The sequence below is a fragment of the Olea europaea genome, chromosome 18 (genome assembly GCF_002742605.1).
Source record: "Olea europaea var. sylvestris chromosome 18, O_europaea_v1, whole genome shotgun sequence".
Taxonomy (NCBI): domain Eukaryota; kingdom Viridiplantae; phylum Streptophyta; class Magnoliopsida; order Lamiales; family Oleaceae; genus Olea; species Olea europaea.
The window spans coordinates 2,709,936-2,731,419 of NC_036254.1; the positions used below are offsets into that span (position 1 = coordinate 2,709,936).

General features: G+C 33.1%; 2 protein-coding genes across 3 annotated transcripts; both read left to right on the forward strand.

Annotated features, from left to right (window-relative positions):
- The first annotated feature begins 10,942 nt into the window (after positions 1–10,942).
- On the forward strand, positions 10,943–14,949 carry LOC111367143 (myb-related protein 306-like). 2 transcript variants are annotated; one of them, XM_022987872.1, is made up of 4 exons: positions 11,061–11,286; positions 11,523–11,550; positions 13,513–13,614; positions 13,869–14,949. In XM_022987872.1, the coding sequence occupies exons 1-4, from the start codon at positions 11,154–11,156 to the stop codon at positions 14,593–14,595; spliced, it is 990 nt and encodes a 329-aa protein (XP_022843640.1). In that variant the 5' UTR covers positions 11,061–11,153; the 3' UTR covers positions 14,596–14,949. The 2 variants fall into 2 exon arrangements, with proteins under 2 accessions (XP_022843639.1, XP_022843640.1); XM_022987871.1 differs by lacking the exons at positions 13,513–13,614; positions 13,869–14,949 and adding an exon at positions 11,907–12,986 and having other exon boundaries at positions 10,943–11,286; positions 11,523–11,652.
- Positions 14,950–17,900: 2,951 nt separating this feature from the next.
- Positions 17,901–19,386, forward strand: LOC111367144 (myb-related protein 306-like). The gene is made up of 2 exons (XM_022987873.1): positions 17,901–18,052; positions 18,307–19,386. The coding sequence occupies exons 1-2, from the start codon at positions 18,018–18,020 to the stop codon at positions 19,031–19,033; spliced, it is 762 nt and encodes a 253-aa protein (XP_022843641.1). The 5' UTR covers positions 17,901–18,017; the 3' UTR covers positions 19,034–19,386.
- Positions 19,387–21,484: the final 2,098 nt, after the last annotated feature.

Sequence of the window (21,484 nt, forward strand, 5' to 3'; positions counted from 1 at the left end):
CATTTTGTAGGCTGTGTTTGCGGGAATTGGTAAAATATCAAATTCTATTTTTTGTGTACGTAATAGCGGTTTGAGCATACAATCCTTATTAGAAAGCTTTTGTCGTGGATGGTAAAATTTGAAGAGCTATATTTAGTGAAAAACCGAGTTTGTATAGTCATTCAACTATGTAAATGAACCATCGTGAATATCAGTTCTGAAACGTTAGACAATAATGACAATTTATGAATCACACCTAAGGAAATTTACTTCTCTTTGTACAAATCAATTTTAGAAGAGTCTTACCAATAGTTATTAGCCAAGTGAATGAAATGTCTAGGGCTCGACTAGAAGTTGGTTTGACAGTCTTAAATATTTTATAATATTTTTGAATTGTTAATGAACAATACGTAGTTTTATTTGTTGACTATATCTTCATTATGTCCGAGCAAGATCTAACATGTCTTCCTTCAATTATCACATCGAATACCGACAAGAAAATACTGATATTTTATTGGAAAAAATATTGAAGTGAATCTGAAAGTCCCATTTTTTTGCAAAACAAATACATCCTTCTCAAAATTAGAGTAGAGAATCCAAACACGCCCATATGGCGAATGACACCTATTTTGGCCATGATAATTCCTCAATGTCGACAGGGTATTTTCGGAATTGCATTCACTGCCAACGAAGCCCACTTTAAATTCATCTTGCGTCACAAACGTTGACATTAAGAGCATTGTGGGCCCCGCCCATGGAGGTTCAAATAAACAATAACTTTCAGATAGTGGGCCTCAAATGACAGTTTATCAGGCCCAATCATCTATCGTGTGTCTTATTCTCTACGTGTCCATGAACAATTTATTGTCTCACCACGTGGTGGGCCTGCAGCCAGACACGTGGTACATCGAGTCATGTGTGCAGTGCAGCGAAGACAGATGGGCCCATTGTTTGACACTAAGGAGGCCCAATTAATTGACAAAATTGGGAGTTTAACATTTCTTTTCATGAAAAAATGGTCCTGTTATTTAGCAAAATACTAAGATAATTATAGTGTTGAGACAGAATACCATAAAAAATAGGAAAAATTACATAAAACCATGTGTTTAAATATTATAATTCAAAGATCTGGGTTAAATTTTCATTGTACAAAAATTAGGTATTGACTTAATAATTTAAATATTAAATAAATCCACTCAATTCATTTCACATTTCTAACCCTAATCATTCATACATCAACACACTTTCCCTTCCCCTCTCTATTTGTTTGACGCCAGCGGCTACAGCAATCGGCGACGAAGCAGCGTCGTGACGTCCTTTCTCTTTCCGATCTACAGGCAATGGGGTTGGGCCGTCTTCACCTTCTCTCTTCGACGCTGATGCGTCGGTATTGATGTGGGGGAGGCACATTGGAGCTTTGGCAGCTGCTCTTGCAAATGCCTCACCCACGAAACAGAGGATATGTTGGGCGAGAATTTGTACCAACTAGTCGAACAATTAGAGCCTGACACGGCAGCTAAGGTGACGGGCAAGCTTTTGGAAATGGACCAGACAAAGGTTTTACACTAGCTAGAATCACCAGATGCTTTAAAAGCTAAGGTTGTAGAGGCTATGGAGGTTCTGAAGAACGTGTATCAGCAGCAAGCTAGCAACCCGACTGAACAATTGGCTAATTTGGCATTGAATTAATGATTTTATATGAAATGGAGGTTGAATTTTATATTGTGGGTTTTTTTGTTGAATTGGTATTTGTTTTGTTGACGGTGTTAGTGAGGTGCAGTCGATGGTGTGGTGCAAGCGGCAATTGCATGATGGTGATTTGTGACCAATATTGGTGCATGATTGGGATTGGTGGTGGGGGTATTTGGTGCATGTGACCAGCTATTTAGAATATGTGACCAATAATTTTAAACATATGTGATCTAGTGACTTGTAATTTTTTTAATCTGTGACCAATGAAATAATTTGTAACCTGTAAATTTTTGATCTGTGACTTCGAAATAATCTGTGACCTACAAAATTTTGGATTTGTGACCTCGGAATAATTTGTAATCAATTAATTTGATGATATGTGATTAATAAGTAAATCTGTGACCAATAATTATGAATCTGTGACCATTAATCGTGTAACTGTGATTTTATTATATTTAATTAATAAATATTTTCAATTAATTATGTAGAAACCTGAATTTAAAATTTTTAAACTTTGTACCTCATTTATGAATTAGTGTAAACAATACACCTTACATATGAATTTTTCTAAAAAATATGTTGCAACATTAATGCAAGTTATTGGGGTGGCAAGCTGAAAGCCATTGTCCATGTGAGAAACCAATAGGTACAGCATAAGTGTGTGGCTCAGAATTATGGGTTCGTTTGGATTAACTTTTATGAGTGAAACTTTTAGCAGTAGAGTTTTTCAAAAAGGATATTGTTATTAAAAGAAGTTGATGGTTCGATTCTCGATTTGAAAGTGTTGTTAACATTAAATTGATTATATTATAACATATTTATAAAAGTATTTTTGTATAAACTAGATATTTACTTGATTAAACATTAATTATTTCCTTAATATCTCATGCTTTGTAATTTCATGGCACAATTATATTAATACATATCATACTATGTAGAATTTATTTGTTTAAATTTACACTTAAATTGCAGTTTCTGCTATACATTTAACACAATTGATATGACATATTTGACACTTCAATAAATACAGTTTTCAACTTTTCTTAATTGAATTTAGGGTATGTTTGATAGGCCAAAATTTTCCCTAGAAAATGGAAAATCAATTCTAACGTTCACTTTTGCATTGTTTGATAGCATTTTTATTTTTATTTTTTTACCTACAATTCATTTTTCACTTTTATTGTCACCTAAACTTAATTCCACATATTCCTTGAATTGGAATTCTCACCTCCGGTCATTATACAAGGTTTTTTTTTTTTTTTTTTTTTTTTCTTTTTTCAATGGAAACAAATTCTAAGAATTATTGTAAAAAAAATATTTCCTTTTAATTAACAATTTCCATGTAAAACAAAGCCAAACAAACATCAAAATATAGATGATTTTTTTTTTTTGCGCAATGGAAACAAGTTTAATCCCCAGTATCAATAAATTTTATCCCTTTAATTAACAATTTTCATATAAAATAGAGCCAAACGAACATCAAAAAATACTTTTATTTCAACATTTTTCACGTGAAAAATTATATCAATCAAACACAATAATTTACAATTCTCAAGAAAACAATTTCTAGGTAATTCAATTCCCTGGAATTCATTTTCTTTCCACTCAAATTTCATCTTCGCAATCAAACGGACCCTTAGAGCATTTTAAGAGAAGCTCAAAATTCGAGTTTATCTAAAATACCTTCAAAAATTTGTTATTTTAGACAATAGGTGCGTATTGACCTTAACCAAACTTGCATAACATTAATGAATAACGAATTTGCTGGGGTATGCAAATATAATTGCGTTTGATTATTATTGTGAGGATATGGAAATAGACCTAGTTAGGATTATTATTGTGAGGGTATTACTATTGCAATAATTATTATGTAGTGTGTTTATATCTACTAATAGTATGTTAATTATTATGTGGAAGTCGTATTTGGTACGCAATTAACTATTTCTATACAATTTGATATGTAAAACTACAAGCCTGTTATAAATTAAACGATTATTATTTTTTCATGTACGTAAATAAGCGTGATTACTCCATTAGTATGAAAAAGAGCAAATCGCTATTTTTCGTACTGCATAATATATTATTTACATATTTACACCTCAAAAAATAAAAAAATTGAAAATTGAAATAACTTTAACTAATTCTTCTATAGAATTATTTTCTTTCATTCGCTTCTATGAACATGTTTGAAAATAAAAAAATTCCTTATATTTGAGGATCCACAAATTGTGTGAATCAAATACGACTATAGATGTCAACGATTTGAAGCTGCATCCACATGTTTTTCATCATTTTTTCGGCTTCTCAATACTTTGGAGAAAAAGAGCATAATTTTCGTCATTGATATTCTTGTCGACTAATAAAGTCTACGCCAAACTCATCGTTGTTGTATAGTTTATTTTTATTTTTTCAAAGAAAAAGTTGAAGTACCCTTCCATGTAGGGATATTCAGTGTTCTAAAATGCGTAATATGTGGCGTGCATGAAGGTCGAGCTATGGGTTAGGTAAGCTTAAGCGAGCCACGAGCGTAAAAAAAGCGTTTTCTTATTTTAATTTTTAATCAATCAAAAAATCATTTTATAGTTAAAAATAATACATACCAAACATTTAAAACAAATTTATAAGAAATTTATACATATTTCCAAAGTTTTCAAAATAAAGATAAGTTTCAAATGTAAATATTAAACAGTAAATAAATAGAAATTTTCAGATGATTTTCTTTGTTCAAGGCTTCAAGTAACTATTTTTAATTTAGAATCGGCGAAGTGAAGAAATCAACATTTAAGTTTTGACTTGAAAGAATTGTAAAAAAAAAAAAAATTAAAAAAAAAAAAAAAAAAAATAAAAAAAAAAAATAAAAGAAAAAAAAAAAAAAAAAAAATTAAATAAAAAAAGATTGCACTCCTAGGCTCGCATTAGTGGCCAACGACAATCGTTGACCGCTAAATAAGGTGCCAAGCCACTTGGCTTGGTGTTTCGGATGCACATCGTGTCACCAATGCACACCTTTTAGAACAGTGAAGATATTGAAAGACCACGTGGCACTACCATTTACGTTTCAAAATCTACTTTTTATGTTGTAATTTTACATGAATACTAAAAAATAATAATGTTATACGTATATTACTTTTTACATCATCTTCGATATTGTGTCACATGGCAATATACCATTGAACAGTTTAAAAAAAATACACTTTTTAGCCCACGACTTTTTGAACTGCAATGGGATGCAAACAAAAATATCATTCAAACAATGTACACTTTGCATTATTCATTAAAAAAGTGTACAAAAGCAATTTTGTTTCATTCCATTTTTTGTGAACGTAATCTGCAATAAATTAAATTTGACTTATTTGAACCACTTTTGGCAAACAAAATAGTTTTCTAGGAACATACACATTCATTTTTATCCTCGTTTTGATTTTAAAGTGTGAACAGATGTACATGAAATATGACGAACTGATGCAAGGATTTACGTAAACAGTCCACACATCCCTTGCCTGCCTAATAAATCTTGATAAACATAAAATGAATGAGTCAAAATTTGAGCGAATAAGTAGAATTCAATAGCCATTTGATGAATGTTATCAAGAAGACTTGTGATCTTATATTCAGTGTCGAGATTAATTGCTCAATTAGTAATTAGCATTCAGCTTGAGTATCTATTAACGAGGTTTTAAGTTCAAATTCGTGAATATGCAAGTTGATACTCATTCGAAATGGACAGTATGTACTTGTGCAATACGAACCGAACCTGCATAGACCATGTTGAAGCAAGATGGTTAGATCTAGTGGCCATGATTGGGGGATGTATCATTACACACACAAAACTTTGCATTTTATCCCAATGCACATGTGTCTTGATAATTTTGAATTGGGCTGTGCTTTCTGTACACTCTCGTGTACAACAAGGGTCATAGCCCTCTCATGTGAGGGGGTTGTAAATGTAAATCCGAGCTAGACTGTACAAGCAGCTCAACCCTTTAGAATTATACATATAGTATTCGTGAAAAAAAATTTCTCCACTTTTCTTCCTCTTGTAAGTTTTAGGTCCTATTTACTTTCGATTTTCACTTTTTAATTTCTTTTACCGACAACAACTCGGTGCAAAGACACATATCTTGATGATCTTGAATTAAACGTATAGTCTTCGTGGAAAAAAATTTCTCTACTTTTCTTCCTCTTTCAAGTCCTATTTGCTTTTGGTCTTCTCCTTTTTGTTTCTTTTACCGACAACAATAATTCAGTGCAAAGACTACCCAGAAATAAGTTTAAATTATTTATTTTTCCCACACTCATCATGTTTTCAATACTAAAAAACTGTTCTAAACGTCCTTGATTTCAGTATCTAAATACGTACGTCCACTTGAAATGAGAATTCAAACCCTTTTTCCTATTTTCTACCTCTTCTTTTATATCTTCCTTTGTCTTTTAGTCTCTTTTTCTCAATTGAGATGTAATTGTCATAAATTGAATGACGGTGTGAATCTCAATCTACAATTGAAACGGATCGGGTTCAATAAAAAAGCGGGTCACCCACCGCAAGCCCCACATCAAACTAAAAGACAATTTAGGATTCATCCACTTTTTATTACGAAGTTGTCTTTTAGTATACGTTGCGTTTGTGCCCATCCCGACTCATTATTTAACATAAATGTTTTCATAAAATTAAAATCGCATCAAAAATTTGAGAACCGGTCCATAATTCTATACATTGAAACCATTGTAACGGTCGTGGAATTGACCGGTTGTCTTGCGAAAAAATCGATTTTTCACAAGAATACTGAATTTAGAAAGAGTTTATCAAGTTCATTCCATCGATGTTATTGGGAAAAACAAAAATAAAACGATAACTGCAAATATTCCGTGCCTCAATTGGCAAATCTACCAATTAAAAGAATTCAGCAAAATTTGCTGCCTTCAATATCTTTTATGTGATAATAGTACTGAATGAAATTTCTAAAAATAATTAATTATCTCTTTCGGAAAGTAACAATTATTTTTCTCCTTTCAGGCTAGATGCAGTACTACATTTTGTACAGCATAATGTGGAAATTCATTAGAATCTACGAGGTTTTTCTCATATAAATAAAACTTGGTAAACTGTGAGATTAGAGAAAATGTTCTTTATTTTTTATTTTTTATTTTTTATTTATGACGGGGGAACCCGCAGTCGCTACCCTTCGGGTGCGCACTGGATAAACCCTCGAGTTGGCGTAATAGCCTGCAAATCATGCCAACCAAATAAACCGTAGACAAGCCCTGTGCGATAGGCTCGATCGAGAAAGTGTTGGTAAGGGGAATCGAACTCGTAATATATACATAATATATATCAAGAACGAGTCAGAGGAAAATTAGAGAAATTTAAAGAAATTAAAATTATCTAATTAAACAGCTTAATGAAAAAATATATATCCTGATGAAGTTACTTTAGTCCAGTTTTCTTTAAAAATTCTTCTAACAAAAACAAAAGTACTTTAGAAAAAATTATTCAAAAGCAATATCTTAATATCAAAAGCAACTTTTGAATTTTCAAAAACCTTACCAAATGGTCCCGAGCGTCTACTCTTCCTCTCTCAAATTAAATGCGAGGTTGCAATTTTCAATTGAGATGTAATTGTCATAAATTGAATGACGGTGTGAATCTCAATCTACAATTGAAACGGATCGGGTTCAATAAAAAAGCGGGTCACCCACCGCAAGCCCCACATCAAACTAAAAGACAATTTAGGATTCATCCACTTTTTATTACGAAGTTGTCTTTTAGTATACGTTGCGTTTGTGCCCATCCCGACTCATTATTTAACATAAATGTTTTCATAAAATTAAAATCGCATCAAAAATTTGAGAACCGGTCCATAATTCTATACATTGAAACCATTGTAACGGTCGTGGAATTGACCGGTTGTCTTGCGAAAAAATCGATTTTTCACAAGAATACTGAATTTAGAAAGAGTTTATCAAGTTCATTCCATCGATGTTATTGGGAAAAACAAAAATAAAACGATAACTGCAAATATTCCGTGCCTCAATTGGCAAATCTACCAATTAAAAGAATTCAGCAAAATTTGCTGCCTTCAATATCTTTTATGTGATAATAGTACTGAATGAAATTTCTAAAAATAATTAATTATCTCTTTCGGAAAGTAACAATTATTTTTCTCCTTTCAGGCTAGATGCAGTACTACATTTTGTACAGCATAATGTGGAAATTCATTAGAATCTACGAGGTTTTTCTCATATAAATAAAACTTGGTAAACTGTGAGATTAGAGAAAATGTTCTTTATTTTTTATTTTTTATTTTTTATTTATGACGGGGGAACCCGCAGTCGCTACCCTTCGGGTGCGCACTGGATAAACCCTCGAGTTGGCGTAATAGCCTGCAAATCATGCCAACCAAATAAACCGTAGACAAGCCCTGTGCGATAGGCTCGATCGAGAAAGTGTTGGTAAGGGGAATCGAACTCGTAATATATACATAATATATATCAAGAACGAGTCAGAGGAAAATTAGAGAAATTTAAAGAAATTAAAATTATCTAATTAAACAGCTTAATGAAAAAATATATATCCTGATGAAGTTACTTTAGTCCAGTTTTCTTTAAAAATTCTTCTAACAAAAACAAAAGTACTTTAGAAAAAATTATTCAAAAGCAATATCTTAATATCAAAAGCAACTTTTGAATTTTCAAAAACCTTACCAAATGGTCCCGAGCGTCTACTCTTCCTCTCTCAAATTAAATGCGAGGTTGCAATTTGAATATATATGTTCATTTCTTTAGAGATTTACGTACATAATTAATCGATGAGTCATTCATAATGAAGTACGGCTTAGGTATTATATAAAGCTCATTAAGTGGATAGGTCCCCATTTTAGTACCTTGTTAATTTCTAGAATACCCAATTATGTACGTCAAAAATAGATCAATACGTCTCCTTTCTCACTTGTACACGTTAACTAGGTTTTTCTACTTCATATATCTCTAATTATAATTAATTCAACATTTATTTCTCGGCAAATGGAGATTTCTACTTTTGTGAGTGATAATTCGAAACACAAAATTAGATATTTAGTACTGAATGCATTAATTTTACTTTCAATTAGACATTTCCTACAATTTCTTTCCTATCGAAATGAAAATAAAATGAGACTAGTTGATTTTGAAGCCGAATATTATAGAATTACAAGTAATAAGTTCAAATTCCACCAACTATAAACGAACATTTGAATAATTAATTTTTAATCATCTATTAGCTTACAGCGACCGTCTTATTAGTTAGCTGATTTATTCTTGATTATAAGATTATGACATAATCATTACGATAATTGCACTACGATTAGACTAATAAAAATATTGAAAGTAACGCTTTAATCTTTATACACTATTGTTCTATCATGTACAATGAAGTTGGAAAGATATGTCATGTATTCCAATCAACACTCGTGATGAATTATGTTAGTGCGGTAACATTTATAGAGTAATGATATTTAGCAACACTGAACACCAATTTATAAGGTGACATTAATAAAACATTGAATGAACGGCATAATTAGACGAACGTATCTACTCTATTCTTAATATCTCATCTATATGTAAACCATTATATAACTACTTATGTACAAGTAGCGTTATTCTTAAACGAATCACTTAATTCTACATTTCCTTAAGCCTATTAGTTAACATCACCTAAATTAGTGTTCTAGTACCAGTGATACTAGATAACATTATTCACATTTATATAATAATAGTTGTTCACCAAAATTTCAAGATAAAATAGTTTGAGTCCACGTCATTTAGGTAGGTTTAAGTTTGATGAAAAAAAATAAATCTATGTAGCACTTCATTTTTCTAAATCAACCAAATTACTATTTATCATTTGATGTAGATGTTTTGAAATAGTGTAGATGAAGTGACTTTTTTGTTGATACGTTATCTATATGTAAATCATTATATAATTACTTATGTACAAGTAATATTATTCTTAAATGAATCACTTAATTCTATTTTTATTAAGCCTATCAATTAATGTCACTTAAATTGATGTTCTAGTACTAGTGATATTAGATAGTATTATTCACATTTATATAGTAATAGTTGTTTCCAGTCCTCGTTATTTTAGTTGATTTAAGTTTGATAGAAAAGCACTTCATTTTTCTAAATCAACCAAATTACTATTTATTGTTTGATATACATGTTTTGAAAGAGTGTAGGTGAAGTGACTTTTTGTTGTTAGAACAAAAAAAAAAAGTGACTTTTTTTTTTTAAAAAAAAAAAAAAAAAAAAAAAAAAAAGAAAAAAAAGTGCTCATATAAATGCTCACGTAAACAAGAATACTCATTCGAGCTGTAGGAACATTTACATATCGAATACGAAAATTTCCACCTTATTGGAAGAATAAACATGTCATTTTGTGAAGCAGTGTGTCTATATATATCAGTATTCTTAAAACGTAGACATGATTAAATGGTAAAACCAAACTTCTTCACTAGACATACTTTATAAAACTCTGGTATAGATGGCTTATTGTTGGGCAGCTAGCAATTAAACTTCCGGATTTCATCCCACACAAGAAGAAGATGGCTTCGGGAGTCAAGATGGTGTGATTGAATGTAGAGTAGTCCACCCTTACATTCTTTGATTAATAAATAATTTTAAGTGTCTATAAGTTGGTCAAATATATATAATTTTTAATAGCATATTCTTTAGAATTCTCAATTTTTATTTGATTTTTGACCACGCATTCACTAAAAGTGTAAAATCCACAATTTATAAGCATTTAAAAGGTCAGCCAAACAAAAATATATAACTTTCCAAAGATGGTCAAGGATTTTATACCGAGCCAAGATGGGCTTACACTTGTCACAATATTTGGGAAATTTTGCTTCCTTAACATCAGTAAGAACATATTTGGTAGATATTTTAATTCAATTAACATCAATTTTTGGATCGTTATTTCACTATTTTAATCGTTATTTTTGAATTTTTCTCTTACAAGTAAATTCACTTTATCAAAAAATTAATTAACAAAATCTCTACCAAATAAGTACTATATATATTAGTTAAAGTCGCAATTGACTGCGACGGTGGTGAAAATTGGACCAAGGTGAAATCAATATGAAGTAGTAAATATTTTTTTTTGACATTCAATGCCACGCGGTATTGTGAGGCGGAAAGAGAACTAGAAAGAAAGAGAGAGAGAGACAGCAAACAGCTGACTTTTTGCAAACAATGGAGTAAATGCTCGTTGCTGTCCTCTTTGACTCTTTAGGTGAAGAAGATAATACCCTCTCTTTCTTCTCTCTCTTCTCTTCCCTACGATGTATTAGTCAGCCCTTCGGTCTCTTCTATATATATTTCCATAGACAATGGCCATTCCTTCAGTTTAGACTCCTGTTTCTCTATTTTCACCCGCGAGAAAAGGAAAAAATAAAGCGACCTCTAGAGAGAGAAGAACCCTACTTTGGCAAATTCAAAGTAACATGGGAAGACCACCTTGCTGTGATAAAATTGGTGTTAAGAAAGGGCCGTGGACTCCTGAAGAAGACATCATCTTGGTTTCATACATTCAAGAACATGGTCCTGGAAATTGGAGAGCTGTTCCAACCAATACTGGTAAAATTGTGTTTTGGCATTTTTTCCCCCTTTTCTTTTGCTTCTGATTCTTGTTTTGTTATTATAATCATTCAAAGCTGTGTAATTAATATTCTGCAGCTACACCACCGTCGGTCTTGAATGCACATAAAGATTAAACAATTTATTTATTTGTTTTTATTTATTATTATTATTATTATTTTAAATTTAGTGTTAGTGTTACAACTTTTTTTGTTCCTACTGTGTTTCTCTCTCAGGTTTGCTTAGATGCAGTAAGAGTTGCAGGCTGAGATGGACTAATTATCTCAGGCCCGGAATCAAACGTGGTAACTTCACTGAACATGAGGAGAAGATGATTATCCACCTTCAAGCGCTTCTTGGCAACCGGTATGTATATAGAAATCTTGTTTCGTTATGAATACACACACTAATATGAGGCCATGCAAGATCTTGTTTTTCTTGAATTAGGGTTTGATCTAACTGTAGTCCCAAATGCCAAAACAAGATTTTTTAAGCTTTTATGGGATGGCTGAGAATCTGGATTCATTAGAATGGAAAAATCTTGTTTATTATACTGTTCATGGAACAGAAAATATTATAGGGATCTCAATAGTGGTATGCTAATTTGTTTTATGGTGCAGATGGGCTGCCATAGCTTCATACCTTCCGCAACGAACCGACAATGATATTAAGAACTTTTGGAACACTCATTTGAAAAAGAAGCTGAAGAAACAACAAGGGAATGATGAACAAAATCAAGAAGGGAGTTCAGATTCTCAATCAATTCCAAAAGGCCAGTGGGAGAGAAGGCTCCAAACAGATATTCACATGGCAAAACAAGCCCTATGTGAAGCCTTGTCCTTAGACAAATGGAACACAAATTTGCTTGATTCAAAGCCCTTTCCAGTAACCCTTTCAGAAACTAAACCAATTCAGACATCAACATATGCTTCGAGTACTGAAAACATTGCGCGTTTGCTTCAGAACTGGACGAAAAAATCACCAAATTCCTCTCAAGCTGGTTCATCACAGAGTACTACTCAGACTTCCTTCAACAACCCTTCAATAGGGACAAGTTCCAGTCCTAGTGAAGGGACAATTAGTGCCACAACACCTGAGGGATTCGACTCATTTATGGGCTTCAGTTCTTCCAACTCCGATGTTTCTCAATCTGAGGGCGAACCCAAGGTCAATGCTGCAAATTTCATTCCAGAAGCTGGGACTTTGCAGGGGGAGAGCAAGATAAATTTGGACATTCAAATGCCCCTAACTTTGCTGGAAAACTGGCTCTTTGATGATGCTTCTGCACAAGGAGGGGGAGGATACATAATGGACATGTCTTTGGGGGAAAATGCTGATTTGTTTTGAAAAAAGTTTTTCTTCAAAACAAAGTAGCAGTTTCAGGTTGATCTTTTTGTCTTTTTGGTGGGTTTTTAGGCAGAAGTGTCCTAATCAGTGTCTGCTCCATCTAGATCGAGCACAAAAGGATGGAATCTTCCATATATTGGGAGAGCATAAAGTGTAAATGACTGATCATGTATTGCAATGTTTGGTATGTAGTATTAGATAGAACTGGATAGTAAAAAAAATTGATTTTAACTTCATTTTATTTGTTACTACTTTCCAGTACTATGTAATCCTCCGTACCAAACATGTCATACTAGTAGTGTATATGCACATATGCATGGTTAATTAAATAGGAATAAATCTCTCTTGATCTATCTCCTTAGAACAACTGTTTGTACTCTGTGCACCATTTGGTGTTTATTATGAGAAATGATAATTATGGTTTGAGTTATGATGCTTCCGAATTTACTAATGGTCTGTTCGGTAATGATTATGAGAATTGATTTTTTGACTGTTAAAGATAAAGTGGGTTTTACCTGTAAATGAAGAAGTAAAAAATGATGACTGAAATAGTGAAATAACATTCAAAAAATTAATTTTTTTGGCATATAAAATTGCTAACAAATGGGGCTAAATAAAACTACATTTTGTATGTGGCATATAATCCTGACCGTGAAATGAAATTTTTGGGGGAAAAAAAAAAAAACAACAACAACCAGTTTTTATCACAGTCCTTTAAAAAATTTCAATTCTAAACACACTCATTTTTTGTCTTCCCTCGGACGTAGGCCAAGTGCCGAACCTTCTAAGTTCTTTACTTTCTTCTCTTTTACATTTTGCCTAAAATCCTAATCTGCAGCAGCAAGTCGTGTTATGATTTCAGAACCGATAAAGTTGCAGGCTGAGATGGACTAATTATCTCAGGCCCGGAATCAAACGTGGTAACTTCACTGAACATGAGGAGAAGATGATTATCCACCTTCAAGCGCTTCTTGGCAACCGGTATGTATATAGAAATCTTGTTTCGTTATGAATACACACACTAATATGAGGCCATGCAAGATCTTGTTTTTCTTGAATTAGGGTTTGATCTAACTGTAGTCCCAAATGCCAAAACAAGATTTTTTAAGCTTTTATGGGATGGCTGAGAATCTGGATTCATTAGAATGGAAAAATCTTGTTTATTATACTGTTCATGGAACAGAAAATATTATAGGGATCTCAATAGTGGTATGCTAATTTGTTTTATGGTGCAGATGGGCTGCCATAGCTTCATACCTTCCGCAACGAACCGACAATGATATTAAGAACTTTTGGAACACTCATTTGAAAAAGAAGCTGAAGAAACAACAAGGGAATGATGAACAAAATCAAGAAGGGAGTTCAGATTCTCAATCAATTCCAAAAGGCCAGTGGGAGAGAAGGCTCCAAACAGATATTCACATGGCAAAACAAGCCCTATGTGAAGCCTTGTCCTTAGACAAATGGAACACAAATTTGCTTGATTCAAAGCCCTTTCCAGTAACCCTTTCAGAAACTAAACCAATTCAGACATCAACATATGCTTCGAGTACTGAAAACATTGCGCGTTTGCTTCAGAACTGGACGAAAAAATCACCAAATTCCTCTCAAGCTGGTTCATCACAGAGTACTACTCAGACTTCCTTCAACAACCCTTCAATAGGGACAAGTTCCAGTCCTAGTGAAGGGACAATTAGTGCCACAACACCTGAGGGATTCGACTCATTTATGGGCTTCAATTCTTCCAACTCCGATGTTTCTCAATCTGAGGGCGAACCCAAGGTCAATGCTGCAAATTTCATTCCAGAAGCTGGGACTGTGCAGGGGGAGAGCAAGATAAATTTGGACATTCAAATGCCCCTAACTTTGCTGGAAAACTGGCTCTTTGATGATGCTTCTGCACAAGGAGGGGGAGGATACATAATGGACATGTCTTTGGGGGAAAATGCTGATTTGTTTTGAAAAAAGTTTTTCTTCAAAACAAAGTAGCAGTTTCAGGTTGATCTTTTTGTCTTTTTGGTGGGTTTTTAGGCAGAAGTGTCCTAATCAGTGTCTGCTCCATCTAGATCGAGCACAAAAGGATGGAATCTTCCATATATTGGGAGAGCATAAAGTGTAAATGACTGATCATGTACTGCAATGTTTGGTATGTAGTATTAGATAGAACTGGATAGTAAAAAAAAAATGATTTTAACTTCTTTTTATTTGTTACTACTTTCCAGTACTATGTAATCCTCCGTACCAAACATGTCATACTAGTAGTGTATATGCACATATGCATGGTTAATTAAATAGGAATAAATCTCTCTTGATCTATCTCCTTAGAACAACTGTTTGTACTCTGTGCACCATTTGGTGTTTATTATGAGAAATGATAATTATGGTTTGAGTTATGATGCTTCCGAATTTACTAATGGTCTGTTCGGTAATGATTATGAGAATTGATTTTTTGACTGTTAAAGATAAAGTGGGTTTTACCTGTAAATGAAGAAGTAAAAAATGATGACTGAAATAGTGAAATAACATTCAAAAAATTAATTTTTTTGGCATATAAAATTGCTAACAAATGGGGCTAAATAAAACTACATTTTGTATGTGGCATATAATCCTGACCGTGAANNNGTCCTTTAAAAAATTTCAATTCTAAACACACTCATTTTTTGTCTTCCCTCGGACGTAGGCCAAGTGCCGAACCTTCTAAGTTCTTTACTTTCTTCTCTTTTACATTTTGCCTAAAATCCTAATCTGCAGCAGCAAGTCGTGTTATGATTTCAGAACCGATAAACACAAATTGATGGAGCCATCCTGGGATTGAATTCTTCTTATACATAATTAATATGAGCTTATCAATATATAGAGATAAGACATAAATACATAGATCATGTTTTTACTTTTTTAATATTTTGAGATGATGCAGTTGTCACATGTGACTTGTTTTAATCGAACTGTTTCATTACAAACTTACGGTGGGTATACAAGAAATACAACTTTTAGTTTTACAACAAAATATTTTACACTTTTGCCAAATAAATAATTTGGCAATGGGGAAATACTTTTTAATGACTCCTCATCTTCCAGTTTAATTACACAAGCACAAAGAAAAAGAGTAATGCTATACAACCCCATATTGGATAAAGTGAATATGGTATTAAATAATAAATGAAGTTAAATGGCTCATTTAGTTTCACCTTTCATTTAACCCATCATCTAGAGCTAGCTAGATTGGGTTCACAATTCTAGTGGGGCTATGTGACATTACTCTAGAAAAAAATCATCTTTGTATGGCGTATAAAGTTATATATGCTTAACAAAATGATTTGAAACCTCTAATTTTTATTTTCCTTCGTAATGATGCCTCTAGATTATTATATTATTCAATAAAAATTGCTATTTGGAGGGGACGTAAATGTTAAAACAAAGTAAATTTCTAGAAGCTTAGTATAGGTTTGTTGCCTCGAATGTTTGAAGTCGCTTGAATTAAAGAACTGCATCAAAAACTTGGAAAACCTATCAATTGTACATTAATGACTTGGTGTCTGGACTGATATTATATGTACTATTTGCTTTGGGAGAGTATGATTCAACTTTAAATCTCTCGTAAAACAAAAATTTTGGATTCAAATATTGGGGGACGTGATAAAAAGTCGTAAGGCATAAAACGGAATATGCTCCGTCAAATCGAACAATATATATGATATAATGACTTAGGTCCAAAGGTACTCAATCGATATTAGGATTTAACTTAAATCTTCCATAAGCTAAAGACTTTGAATTTGAATATTGGAGGATGCGTCAGAAATTCGTAAAGGATAAGAAGATATATGTTTTCCCAAATCGGACAATACTTAGGACATAATGACTTGAACTCAGAAGCCAAGTTGTTACACATATTACAACTATGTATTATGATAATGTTTGTCTATCCAGTATTTCATTCCAAAAATAACCTTGTCAAGGTAGATGTTTACTTTGGTGGGGCTAAGGTAAGTTTTTCGCATGTTTCTTCAACTCATGAGTTGGATCATTCACTCACAAAACCTCCATCCACATCTCACTTTCAAATATTACGGTCCAAGTTGGGAGCCACCAATGATACTCCTATCTCGTGGGAGGCATGTTAGAGATAAAATTCTATACAATTTAGATTACTTGTAATCACAATCCTTGTGTGTGTGTGTATTAACTTTTGTAAATTAGTTGTTGTAGATTTACTCTACTCAAACGTGAGTCTAGCAAGATTACTTGTTCTTTGTAATTGTATACGTATATGATTGTTCATATACAACATTATAAATATTGCTGACACACTTAGCAATTTCTAGTTGCTCAATTATTTTTAGCTCCAAGTATTAATCTTTAATTATATATACTTTTTAGAAAAAAGTGGTCACGGTTCCAGCTGAGTTTCAAGGAACAAGTTTGAGTTGCATGTCGAATCTTCCAAACAAGTATTCGTTCTTGGACTGAAATCCAGAACCAGAATACTGGTCAGCTGACAACGTCAACATGCTTCCACCCTCGACTACCTTTCCACGCCCGTCACCCCAAGTAATATCAGCATCTCGGTAGAAGTTACCAGCTGTAGGGATTGTGAAACAGGCCAGGACCACCGAAAGTGAAAGCGTCAATAAATTTGCTAAAGCTTTAGAATTAGAAATGACTGTTATTTCGAGAAGAATAATTCTCCCTGTCCCGGGTTGGGAGCAGGGTTCTTTCGAGAAGAACACATAGACTGTGTTTGTTTTTTATGAGTGAGAGTCGGATTCTGAAAACCCTTTATACATAGATTTTGCACTCCCCTTTTGAAAACTGTCAACTAAGCTTGACGCCATGGATTGAGAGATGGCCAAGATTAATTGTTTCCGCGCAAGGTTTGAGCCTTTATTATCTCTGGCATGGGTCCACCCTCAGAGGTTCTTTTTATTTTTGTAGGCGGTGCTTGGATCAAAATATACCAACCACGATTACATTGTTCAAAATTATTGAGTTATATACGCAACTTAACCGCAAATTATGATACAAAATTAAATCTCGTATTTGATTCTTAAATCTCATTATGCAATATAATTATTATTTTTTTAAAGATAATAATTTAATTAGGCATCATATTTTGTATTTTCAGTGAACCTTCTCGTTTAGATAATTATAATGCAAGCCACGTTGACATGTCAAATTGATTAGGCTGTCTTTTCAAGTTACGGTTTGGTCCTTAAATATTATTATTATTATTATTTTAAATTTAGTGTTAGTGTTACAACTTTTTTTGTTCCTGCTGTGTTTCTCTCTCAGGTTTGCTTAGATGCAGTAAGAGTTGCAGGCTGAGATGGACTAATTATCTCAGGCCCGGAATCAAACGTGGTAACTTCACTGAACATGAGGAGAAGATGATTATCCACCTTCAAGCGCTTCTTGGCAACCGGTATGTATATAGAAATCTTGTTTCGTTATGAATACACACACTAATATGAGGCCATGCAAGATCTTGTTTTTCTTGAATTAGGGTTTGATCTAACTGTAGTCCCAAATGCCAAAACAAGATTTTTTAAGCTTTTATGGGATGGCTGAGAATCTGGATTCATTAGAATGGAAAAATCTTGTTTATTATTCTGTTCATGGCACAGAAAATATTATAGGGATCTCAATAGTGGTATGCTAATTTGTTTTATGGTGCAGATGGGCTGCCATAGCTTCATACCTTCCGCAACGAACCGACAATGATATTAAGAACTTTTGGAACACTCATTTGAAAAAGAAGCTGAAGAAACAACAAGGGAATGATGAACAAAATCAAGAAGGGAGTTCAGATTCTCAATCAATTCCAAAAGGCCAGTGGGAGAGAAGGCTCCAAACAGATATTCACATGGCAAAACAAGCCCTATGTGAAGCCTTGTCCTTAGACAAATGGAACACAAATTTGCTTGATTCAAAGCCCTTTCCAGTAACCCTTTCAGAAACTAAACCAATTCAGACATCAACATATGCTTCGAGTACTGAAAACATTGCGCGTTTGCTTCAGAACTGGACGAAAAAATCACCAAATTCCTCTCAAGCTGGTTCATCACAGAGTACTACTCAGACTTCCTTCAACAACCCTTCAATAGGGACAAGTTCCAGTCCTAGTGAAGGGACAATTAGTGCCACAACACCTGAGGGATTCGACTCATTTATGGGCTTCAGTTCTTCCAACTCCGATGTTTCTCAATCTGAGGGCGAACCCAAGGTCAATGCTGCAAATTTCATTCCAGAAGCTGGGACTTTGCAGGGGGAGAGCAAGATAAATTTGGACATTCAAATGCCCCTAACTTTGCTGGAAAACTGGCTCTTTGATGATGCTTCTGCACAAGGAGGGGGAGGATACATAATGGACATGTCTTTGGGGGAAAATGCTGATTTGTTTTGAAAAAAGTTTTTCTTCAAAACAAAGTAGCAGTTTCAGGTTGATCTTTTTGTCTTTTTGGTGGGTTTTTAGGCAGAAGTGTCCTAATCAGTGTCTGCTCCATCTAGATCGAGCACAAAAGGATGGAATCTTCCATATATTGGGAGAGCATAAAGTGTAAATGACTGATCATGTATTGCAATGTTTGGTATGTAGTATTAGATAGAACTGGATAGTAAAAAAAATTGATTTTAACTTCATTTTATTTGTTACTACTTTCCAGTACTATGTAATCCTCCGTACCAAACATGTCATACTAGTAGTGTATATGCACATATGCATGGTTAATTAAATAGGAATAAATCTCTCTTGATCTATCTCCTTAGAACAACTGTTTGTACTCTGTGCACCATTTGGTGTTTATTATGAGAAATGATAATTATGGTTTGAGTTATGATGCTTCCGAATTTACTAATGGTCTGTTCGGTAATGATTATGAGAATTGATTTTTTGACTGTTAAAGATAAAGTGGGTTTTACCTGTAAATGAAGAAGTAAAAAATGATGACTGAAATAGTGAAATAACATTCAAAAAATTAATTTTTTTGGCATATAAAATTGCTAACAAATGGGGCTAAATAAAACTACATTTTGTATGTGGCATATAATCCTGACCGTGAAATGAAATTTTTGGGGGAAAAAAAAAAAAACAACAACAACCAGTTTTTATCACAGTCCTTTAAAAAATTTCAATTCTAAACACACTCATTTTTTGTCTTCCCTCGGACGTAGGCCAAGTGCCGAACCTTCTAAGTTCTTTACTTTCTTCTCTTTTACATTTTGCCTAAAATCCTAATCTGCAGCAGCAAGTCGTGTTATGATTTCAGAACCGATAAACACAAATTGATGGAGCCATCCTGGGATTGAATTCTTCTTATACATAATTAATATGAGCTTATCAATATATAGAGATAAGACATAAATACATAGATCATGTTTTTACTTTTTTAATATTTTGAGATGATGCAGTTGTCACATGTGACTTGTTTTAATCGAACTGTTTCATTACAAACTTACGGTGGGTATACAAGAAATACAACTTTTAGTTTTACAACAAAATATTTTACACTTTTGCCAAATAAATAATTTGGCAATGGGGAAATACTTTTTAATGACTCCTCATCTTCCAGTTTAATTACACAAGCACAAAGAAAAAGAGTAATGCTATACAACCCCATATTGGATAAAGTGAATATGGTATTAAATAATAAATGAAGTTAAATGGCTCATTTAGTTTCACCTTTCATTTAACCCATCATCTAGAGCTAGCTAGATTGGGTTCACAATTCTAGTGGGGCTATGTGACATTACTCTAGAAAAAAATCATCTTTGTATGGCGTATAAAGTTATATATGCTTAACAAAATGATTTGAAACCTCTAATTTTTATTTTCCTTCGTAATGATGCCTCTAGATTATTATATTATTCAATAAAAATTGCTATTTGGAGGGGACGTAAATGTTAAAACAAAGTAAATTTCTAGAAGCTTAGTATAGGTTTGTTGCCTCGAATGTTTGAAGTCGCTTGAATTAAAGAACTGCATCAAAAACTTGGAAAACCTATCAATTGTACATTAATGACTTGGTGTCTGGACTGATATTATATGTACTATTTGCTTTGGGAGAGTATGATTCAACTTTAAATCTCTCGTAAAACAAAAATTTTGGATTCAAATATTGGGGGACGTGATAAAAAGTCGTAAGGCATAAAACGGAATATGCTCCGTCAAATCGAACAATATATATGATATAATGACTTAGGTCCAAAGGTACTCAATCGATATTAGGATTTAACTTAAATCTTCCATAAGCTAAAGACTTTGAATTTGAATATTGGAGGATGCGTCAGAAATTCGTAAAGGATAAGAAGATATATGTTTTCCCAAATCGGACAATACTTAGGACATAATGACTTGAACTCAGAAGCCAAGTTGTTACACATATTACAACTATGTATTATGATAATGTTTGTCTATGAATATATATGATATAATGACTTAGGTCCAAAGGTACTCAATCGATATTAGGATTTAACTTAAATCTTCCATAAGCTAAAGACTTTGAATTTGAATATTGGAGGATGCGTCAGAAATTCGTAAAGGATAAGAAGATATATGTTTTCCCAAATCGGACAATACTTAGGACATAATGACTTGAACTCAGAAGCCAAGTTGTTACACATATTACAACTATGTATTATGATAATGTTTGTCTATCCAGTATTTCATTCCAAAAATAACCTTGTCAAGGTAGATGTTTACTTTGGTGGGGCTAAGGTAAGTTTTTCGCATGTTTCTTCAACTCATGAGTTGGATCATTCACTCACAAAACCTCCATCCACATCTCACTTTCAAATATTACGGTCCAAGTTGGGAGCCACCAATGATACTCCTATCTCGTGGGAGGCATGTTAGAGA